General features: G+C 38.8%; 1 protein-coding gene across 1 annotated transcript; it reads left to right on the top strand.

The window, feature by feature from the left end:
* Positions 1-4,758: 4,758 nt before the first annotated feature.
* LOC145442326 (uncharacterized) lies at positions 4,759-5,692 on the top strand. Its single transcript, XM_080320219.1, has 2 exons — positions 4,759-5,079; positions 5,337-5,692. Exons 1-2 carry the CDS (start codon positions 4,884-4,886, stop codon positions 5,519-5,521), a joined length of 381 nt encoding a protein of 126 aa, XP_080176345.1. The 5' UTR covers positions 4,759-4,883; the 3' UTR covers positions 5,522-5,692.
* The last annotated feature ends 3,749 nt before the right edge of the window (positions 5,693-9,441 follow it).

Raw genomic sequence — 9,441 nt, 5'->3', positions numbered from 1 at the left:
CGGCAGGTCAGAGTATGCGTGTGTGATATTCAGGGCGAATATTTTTTGATTGTTCAAAAAAGTTGAAAAAAGTAAAAAATAGCGCGTTAGGCCAAAAATTTGTCAAAATTGTTTACAAAGTTATTTTTTGTCGGCTGCATTATCGTGATGTGTGATGATCAAAACGCTTAAAAACGTGTGAAACTTTTAGTGGATTTTTAATGTCAAAGAGGTCAAAATTTTACATTTTGTTGGTACTCGGATACGCCTGGTTTTTAGCATACTGGAATAACATATCCACCCCGGCGTTCCATGATCCTGGTGGACATAAAAGTTGATTTTTTCTTCTCCGAGATAACGTTATTATTTTGAGGTCTTATTGGTACGTTTCTCAAAACGAATTCCAATATTTACGCATGCTGGGAGCCAACGCTAACACCGGCACGCGGATGGTTATTCCAATCAAATTCCGCTTATATTTAACCAGAGGTGGTCAAAGTAGTGAAGAAAGCTACTCAAGTAGAAGTACAAGTAGCGGCGAACAAATCTACTCAAGTACAAGTAGAAGTACTTCTGCCATAAGACACCTAAACTACTTGAAGTAGAAGTAGAATTGACTGACTTTAAATCTACTCAAGTAAGTTAGTAGTTTTGAAAACGGTTTGAATTCGTTCGCATGGACTGTCAAAAATCTGCAAATTGAGTTATGCGGAAGGTGCAGAGAGCTTGATTCGTATTGATGCATCCAAGGAGGTATCAATTTAGGACAGACTAAGCATTCGTCCGCATCATGGGATGAAAATTATAGTATTAATATAAAAATGTGACACCCTTTGTTTACTAGAATACCCCGTTTTAGAGAATATCATGGCGTGGCGTCCTACCCCATACTATAAGGCCCCAACTTTAGGTGAAGAGCAATACGGAGAAGCTGTATCGGATACGGTTTCAACACTTGACAAATATTGTGGATCGTAAAATTTATATTCAGTGTAGCTTTATTTTCGGGAAATAGAGGCATTTACCGCACTTGCTTTTATGCTTCAACATGTATATTCTGAAGACAAAAGAACTGAAAGTAATTAGAACCAAATGTATGATACTCAGAATTGAAAGTGAAACACAAATACCACTTCTAAAAAGCGGAAAATATATTTCATGTCTTTTGTCCATAAAGCTTCAAAGGTGATCTGCTAAAACAGGTGTAACGTTAAAAAAAGCCGGATTTTCCAGATTAGCAGGACACGTCATGGCCGGCTAGAATACGATATGATAGGCAATTGCTAGATTGCGAAACGGTAGTTTCAAACGTTATGGTGGGCCATATTTACTGTGATTAAAGATTTGATATGGGCGACAATGCGGTGTGAGCAGAACCAAGCAATCCGGTACCTACATTATATTCACTGATACTTTCGTGAAGCATATTTGTCACTCCACAATTACTGTGCGCGAAGCGCAACAAAATTTCTGGGCTTGACTTGACTTTTATGAATAATAAATGTTGGTAGGCCTACTCCGTGAAAACAGCCCCGAAATTCCTCAGGCTATCATTTGTATTGGGGGATTAAACTACTTCTACTTTACAAACTGAAAGTAGCGAAAAGCAAGAAAGTAGATCACAAAATATTACGAAGTAGAAGTAGAAGTAGATAAAATCAGATATACTTGAATAAGTACCAGAAGTACAGGAAAACTACTTGAGTACTTGTAAAAAGTAGAAGTACTTCGTTACTGACCCCCTCTGTATTTAACTCAGGGATATATAGAAACATATATATCCCCGATTTAACCATTGGTTTCGAAATCCTTCGCTTACATAAAGCTATTCACAAAACCTGCCAAGGTATCCCACAACAATAGGTTTTGATAGTAAGATCGTGATTATATGGTAGTAACGTTTAATGTTTCCATTACCTTCATTGAGACGATGCTATTATTCAACAATGTATTTACGATGCAAATATTTGTCAAATTTTTTATCCCTTCTCCTCTCATTGTCGCGATATACTTAGCTTTACGGTCTACGTCGCTTACGCTTTTCAGTATTCAAGAAGATTTACTGCAAGACCGACACCAAAGGAGCTTAGGCAATCTAGAAGAGATTGGGATTTGTTTGCTTTAGTTTTTACAACCACACATAAATTCTCGTTCGATCTTCAAATGAACACAACGTAAATGTGCCGCGATCACATTATGTTAAAACACACACGAAATGATTGGCAATATATGCGAAGATGACGGCAATAACCATCAGTCACATAGGCTAGTGTCGCCAATAAATGAATTTCTCAGTTATTTGTTTGAAATAGCATCTCTGCTGGTGGACCAATTTTTCAGGCAATTTTCCAAACCGCGACTGTATTTATAGATGAAACCCTTGATCTCAAAACCGATTTTAGACCCCGAGGTCATGCTATAGCTTTATGATAACCCTCGAAATGCTGGTATAGAGCCTCGATTAAATCGTCAATATAGTATATATAGGGAACATATACGTTGTCTCCGCGAAGATTAGTCGTTGCGAGTATGAGATGAAAATATGTTGCATGCTGTGTTATAATGTTATATGAAACTGTTTAAAGCCAACTATAGTATAGGGTTACAATATATTGATTGGACTCCCAAATTACCACTTTTTTCGTTAATTTTATGGTGTTGAATTAAAAAAAGACGTCTTTCTGGCTCAACTTCCGAAAGACCCGCCGCACCGTTACTTGAGTAAGCCTACTTATTTCCTATATCTCAGTTGAATTTTCACATACATTTAACCAAAATTCTCAAAAAACAGGACATTTGGACGTCCCCCGAGGACAATTTCAAAAAAGTCAAAAGACGACAAAATGCTCCTAAAAGAGGACGTATGGTAACCCTAACTAATATAGGATAATCGTTCAAGGCCAGTAATATGCTGGGTTGGTATTTACCGCCCTAATTTCTCAGATTTGCATAGGGGTTCGATACTATGAGCATTGAGCATTGTGCTGTTGGGGTGTTCAAAAATGACTTTTTTCAGATTGTTCTGGTGTTCTGGCTACCTGATAAAATTGTTAGGTTACCTAATCGAAGCCTGTACACCAAATTTGGTTCAATTCCAACGAGTAGCCGCATTGCAACAGGAGAAGAAAGTTTATAATAATTATTAAATAACTAATTAAAGAATTGGCCTCCGTAAATACTTTCTTATACTGTAGCAATGTGGCTACTGGTTGGAGTTGAACCAAATTTGGTGTGCAGGCTTTAATTGGGTAACCTAACAATTTTACAAGTATATAGCCAGGTCAATTTGAGAATAAAAGTCAATTTTGAACACTCCTGCTGTGCAGTGTGCACCAAATAGAACAGAAATACATTGATATATCGATTAATACGACAGCGTAAGCCATAATCACTTCGTTCCCGGTCAATTTATTTGTGACATGCCGACGGAGGCTCACTAAAGCCAAGCTGTACAAGTGTACAAGTGTGTAATCGCTGAATGACTGCTGCTTGTTGACACAGCTATGTCATATCAGCATGTCTAAAACATGTAGGCCTATACGTACAGTAGGGTTGTTCAGAATTGATCGACTTTCAAAATGTCGTGGTTTTCAGTCCGATTCCCATGCCTTATACCATAAAAACATATTCTAGGTACTTTTTTTCGTAATTCACCCCTTTCATCCGTGTGCACATTGAGCTGGAAGAATATCGGCTAAAAATAGGGGATTCCCCTAAAATTTGAGTGTCGCTATTCGGACTAGGCTAGTAAAACGTCATATATAAGCTGGTTTTATGTAGCTATTGCGGTTGGAGTGCTACATAACCTCACTATAGAAAGTATTGTCAGTTCAGGACACCATTTTCATGTCCCACACTGCCTCAGAACTCCTCAAAACTGCCTTAAGACTGATAGTCATTTTGTTGGATCACCTATCCTACACTCCTCAACCTTACCCGAGATTGTTCATCAATTGCCGGGATCACCACGTGCAAGAATACAACTTTAAATGTATCATTCACTCACAGCCACATTATAAACATCACATTGTTCAAAGGAAACGAAACAAAAAGGCAAAGAAACAGATCAACTTGGCACATTGCATTGCACTGGGATGCAAAGCTCACTAGAAGTCGTTCCGGAGGGAAATTTGAGGCCTTGGCAGTGCTGGCATAGTCTGCGTATTCCAACGCATTTGAGAAAGGCAAACTTCTTGGCAATCGAACTCTGGAGAGTGCTACAGGAAAAGCACAGGCTGATCTGTCATTTGAACTGCTGTAACTTCATAATTTAACAAATAGTGTCAGAGCTCTTGTGTTTGACACAACACCCTCAAACAATGGAAAAAATAAAGGTGCGGTTCTCTTACTTGAAGAATTGATAAACAGGAAAGTTTTCTACTTTCTACTTCTGCTTGTCGCCATCATATTTATGAACTAGTCATCCGGGGAGGTCTGGAAGTGAAGTGTGTTTGGGTCTGCGACCACAGGCCCTGAAAACACAGATTTTAATACCTTCCAAGAAGTGGAAAGATATTGATCAATTAGGAAGCTCTAAAACACTTCAGTTTGATGAATGCAGCTGGTTGGCGATCAAAGCTGATGAAGCTAAGCAAGAAATATTCCACTGATGAAGCCATATAATGGAAAGCAGAAAGAAGTCTTGATAATAAATGACTACAGAGAATGTGCAACAGGCACCTTGGCAATTGTAGCTGCCCAATATATTGATAATCGTTTTCGCAAGCCTGGTGCTACTGATAGCTCTGGATGGATGAGTCAAGTGCTGTACTGTCAAAAATGTTCATGTGGAGAGAGCATTCTGAAGAGTTCATTAGAAAGTTGCCCTGTTTTATGTCCCAGCTTGGTTGAAAACTGATAATGCATGTGACGCACAGTATATTGATCTCAAATTCCTTCATGGCATGACAGACTTTTCATTGTGCGATTTCACAGTTGCCTATGTGGCATATAAAAAGATGCGAGAACATCATTGGCATCTCACCGAGGAAACGGTGGTATCAACAATGTTCTCGGCTAAACCAAAGATTCCTGACAAAGTGAAGGAAGCGATGGCTGCTAAATTGCTGCAAATGCCAATCCTTGAACAATTTCGCAGAGGTAGGCTATACCTCTGAGTCTAATCTCTAACTCTGTCTCTGAGTCAATGAGTATGGTTGCTTTAATTGAACCGGAATCATGGTTTCTATTCAATGCTATACATGTCGAACATGATTGGTTTAGTCTTTCAGTTTCGGAATGGCATACTGATTCGCATTTCGTGACTGCTCAAGAATTTGTGAGTAGCGTTGAAATAGTTACCAGCGCAGCAGAGCGTTTGGTGAAATTGAATACCGACTTTGATGCTTTCAAAACAGATGACAAAGAACAGCGAGCGAGCCTCTTACAAGCCGTGGAAGATGACGGGAACAGATATGCCGATTTCTCTAAAGCAACCATTTCATCCGGACCTGATTTAAGTAGTATTTGCCAAGTTGATCTGTTTCTTTGCCTTTTTGTTTCGTTTCATTTGAACAATGTGATGTTTATAATGTGGCTGTGAGTGAATGATACATTTACAGTTGTATTCTTGCACGTGGTGATCCCGGCAATTGATGAACAATCTCGGGTAGGGTTGAGGAGTGTAGGATAGGTGATCCAACAAAATGACTATCAGTCTTAGGCAGTTTTGAGGAGTTCTAAGGCAGTGTGGGACATGAAAATGGTGTCCTGAACTGACAATACTTTTTATAGTGAGGTTATGTAGCACTCCAACCGCAATAGCTACATAAAACCAGCTTATATATGACGTTTTACTAGCCTAGTCCGAATAGCGACGCTCAAATTTTAGGGGAATCCCCTATTTTCAGCCGATATTCTTCCAGCTCAATGTGCACACGGATGAAAGGGATGAATTACGAAAAAAAGTACCTAGAATATGTTTTTATGGTATAAGGCATGGGAATCGGACTGAAAACCACGACATTTTGAAAGTCGATCAATTCTGAACAACCCTAACGTACAGGTAAGCTACATAGGGCTCTTCAAAAATGACTTTTTTTCTCAAATCATACTGGCTACTTGATAAAATTGTTAGGTTACCTAATTTAAGCCTACACACAAAATTTGGTTCAATTCCAGCCAGTAACCGCTTTGCTACAGGAGAAGAAAGTTTCTATTTATTATATAAAAATAAATAATGAAAAATTTGAAAATTTTCTGTTCACCCCATCAAAGTGTTAGGCTGTCTATAGAAACGATGCTCACCAAATTTGGTTCAATTCCAACCAGTGGAAGCGGAGTTATTGCCGTCGAAAAATTTGGATTTGAATAAAATAGTATTTACGGTGACCGATTCTTTGTTTATTTATTATAGTTCTGCTCACCGTAAATACTATTTTATTTAAATCCAAATTTTTCGACGGCAATAACTCCGCTTCCACTGGTTGGAATTGAACCAAATTTGGTGAGCTTCGTTTCTATAGACAGCCTAACACTTTCATGGGGTGAACAGAAAATTTTCAAATTTTTTACTATTTATTTTTATATAATAAATAGAAACTTTCATCTCCTGTAGCAAAGCGGTTACTGGCTGGAATTGAACCAAATTTTGTGTGTAGGCTTAAATTAGGTAACCTAACAATTTTATCAAGTAGCCAGTACGATTTGAGAAAAAAAGTCATTTTTGAAGAGCCCTAAGCGACATATTTGCCACCGATTGAAACTTGAAATTGACTCAAGATTATTACTTCAAGTCACGATAAAAGAATCCACTTTTTGGAATGCCGAGCCAAGTCAAGTCAGTTTAACAAAGTGCGACTGCCAGTAAAACTGCACTAGAGTCACTGCAAAAACTACAACATAACGTACTCCGTATCACAGATAGGGCCCCAAAGGGGCCTGATTGTCCATTCAACAAGTCCCTACTGACGAGATACGGTGTCCTAAACGTAGAAGATATGCGGAAACTAGAAATCGCCAAGTTTATGTATCAGTTCCACTTCGGTCATGGCCCCGAATATTTCAATGACTTCTTTACCTCGGAATCAAAAGCGCACAAGTACAACACACGCGGGTCCATGTCCTCCAAATATCATATGATCAACCGAAAAGATCATCGCTCTATCAAATAGGGATGGTGTGAACCTCTGAAAGGTTCAGGTTCGTGTGAACGCGAACCTTTTTGAAAGGTTCTGTGTGAACCCGAACGCGAACCTCATGACGTCACGTGACGTCATATTGCAAATTCCTACAATATCTTTCAATGAAGTGATAGCCTATAATAATGTACACGATACCTAGCGACGACTCGGCCACATAATGTCACAATGCTGAAGTGCATATTGGCGTTTTAAACGTCGCTAAATGTATCAACTGAGGCAATCAAATGATATAATAATCCCATAAAATCAATTATCTTCCGTCGCTTTGCCTACAATTTCGACGAGGACTTGCCAGGAAATATAAGCTTACGCCGTAACCGTCTAGGCCAGACCGGACAATGTATTCGGCGTCTGATTATTGCTACGTTGATATTGAGCAGAGTGCAAAACAGGTTTCTATAGTTGCTAGCGATATTATCCCACAAGTTATACAGCTGTAGCCAACACCTCAATCGCACGGATTTGGTTTTAATGATACAGTAAACCTGCTAGATTTGTCACATCAGAAAACGATATTAATTTCATTGATTGGTTGAACAAGCATCATTCTCTGACTACATGTATAGTGATGTTGTGTGATTGCGGGTCAAGATCACAGCAGAGAGTCACTAAATATTCACAAACGGAAAGCTGGATATTTCGAGCAAACTTTTGTAACAAAGCAAGTAAAATTTTTGAGATTGTCAAGGCGCATGCTCGTTTTGTGTTGATTTTTTATGCTGCCAGCGCCATGCATAGAGTGGCCCGCAGTTGAAATGCAATAAATTCGAACCAAAGATGTCATAATGAAGTGAAATTTGTAATATAGGAATAAGGTTCACAGTGCAGAACCTACCAAGGTTCTGTTGTGAACGCGAACGTCTAAATTTCCGAGGTTCACACACAGAACGAACGTTAACCTCACGTTCACACCATCCCTACTATCAAATATACCGGACCTGACGCGTGGAACAGTATCCCGCCGGCCATCCGACAGTCGACGAGCATGTCCTTGGTCCACATTCAAGTCAAAATAGAAGCAATTACTTCTAAATAAATATACTAGTGCCGTGGTTCTCAACCTTTTTGTCTTCGCGGACCCCTTTGGACTGTCACGGACCCCCGCGGACCCCCGAAGTTTTAGGTCGAATTTTGTTAAATTATCGTGTAATCATCATCTGTCTTGTGCAAATGATATCTGTAGGCTAGTGATAAACAGCAATAAAATGAATTTTCCTGAAAATAACATCATACTATTTATTTAGAAATTGGGTTGACTTTTATAACTTCAAAGTGAATTTTGCAATTGCATGTCTTGAAATAAGTGATCGTATCTTGGAAATCCGCGCCTTCAATTTGATATGAACGAGGGCCGAAAATCCATTTCCACAATATGATAGGTGGTGGCAGATATAATAATAACGCGTAGCGCTTCCAGCGACACATTTGGGTATGATCGCAACAAATATGGCACCAAAATTGAAACAACAATTTTTAATGAACATATAGCGTCAAGCCTGGACATTTCTATCTAGCTGCTCATCTTGAAGTCATTATGGAAAATGGTTATGGTTTGTAAATATTTAGAAGTCACCGTGATTGACCTTTACTAATCCAACTTTTTATTTTTTCCACAATCCCCAACAGAATATCTCCAAACAGCCAAATAGATTGTTGGTATAATTTAACAAATAAAATGAGTCTGCACCGTAGGATATTTCATCTCAGACGGTTACTCTGTTGATGTAAGTTATGGAGTGTTGGAGTTTTACTAGTAATAAAGCGAAACTGCCACGTGATTTCCTTTATTTAAAAAATACAAATTAACTTATTATTACCTATTTTGTAAATTTAGAGGCTTCGCGGATCCCTGAAAATTCTTCGCGGGCCCCCGGTTGAGAACCACTGTATACTAGTCCATCCTCAAGATTACGGATCCACGACCTGACCTATCGATCTCACCTTCCATGACATTCCACCCCAATTTTGTTGCTTGCTTTTTTCAATACTATCTTCTTTTACTTTCATTCGGTGTGCATGTCTCCTCGTTACATCGTCTAGCTAGGCCAATGGTGGGTGTCTGGTTCCATAGACTACTTCAAGTCGCTTCGAAACCTTCCTATCTTTCCATTTTATCGCATTTTTGTGGTGTATGGAACTGATAAAATGGCTAATAAATCAATGATGATGATGATGATGATGATGATGATGACTCGAGCTAAAAGTCAGGTTCTCAGTACCCAGTGAAAGATGACACTGTGAACAAGATACCGATAAAACGAACATTTTTCCAAGCGGTTCAACCCTTTACTGCTGCTAATTGTTATAACCTTTGAATGAT

Source organism: Botryllus schlosseri, chromosome 7 (genome assembly GCF_051294905.1).
Source record: "Botryllus schlosseri isolate E-star chromosome 7, Bs_hap1, whole genome shotgun sequence".
In the NCBI taxonomy this organism is placed as follows: domain Eukaryota; kingdom Metazoa; phylum Chordata; class Ascidiacea; order Stolidobranchia; family Styelidae; genus Botryllus; species Botryllus schlosseri.
Note: the sequence above shows the minus strand (reverse complement) of the source record. Positions and strands in the feature narration are given on the sequence as shown.

What these genes read in the sequence shown, in the direction of transcription:
- LOC145442326 (XM_080320219.1), top strand. Translation starts at nt 4,884, where the DNA reads ATGACAGACTTTTCATTGTGCGATTTCACAGTTGCCTATGTGGCATAT. An exon ending in CCTTGAACAATTTCGCAGAG is followed by an intron (nt 5,080 to 5,336) that starts GTAGGCTATACC and finishes CTTTCAAAACAG; the next exon opens with ATGACAAAGAACAGCGAGCG.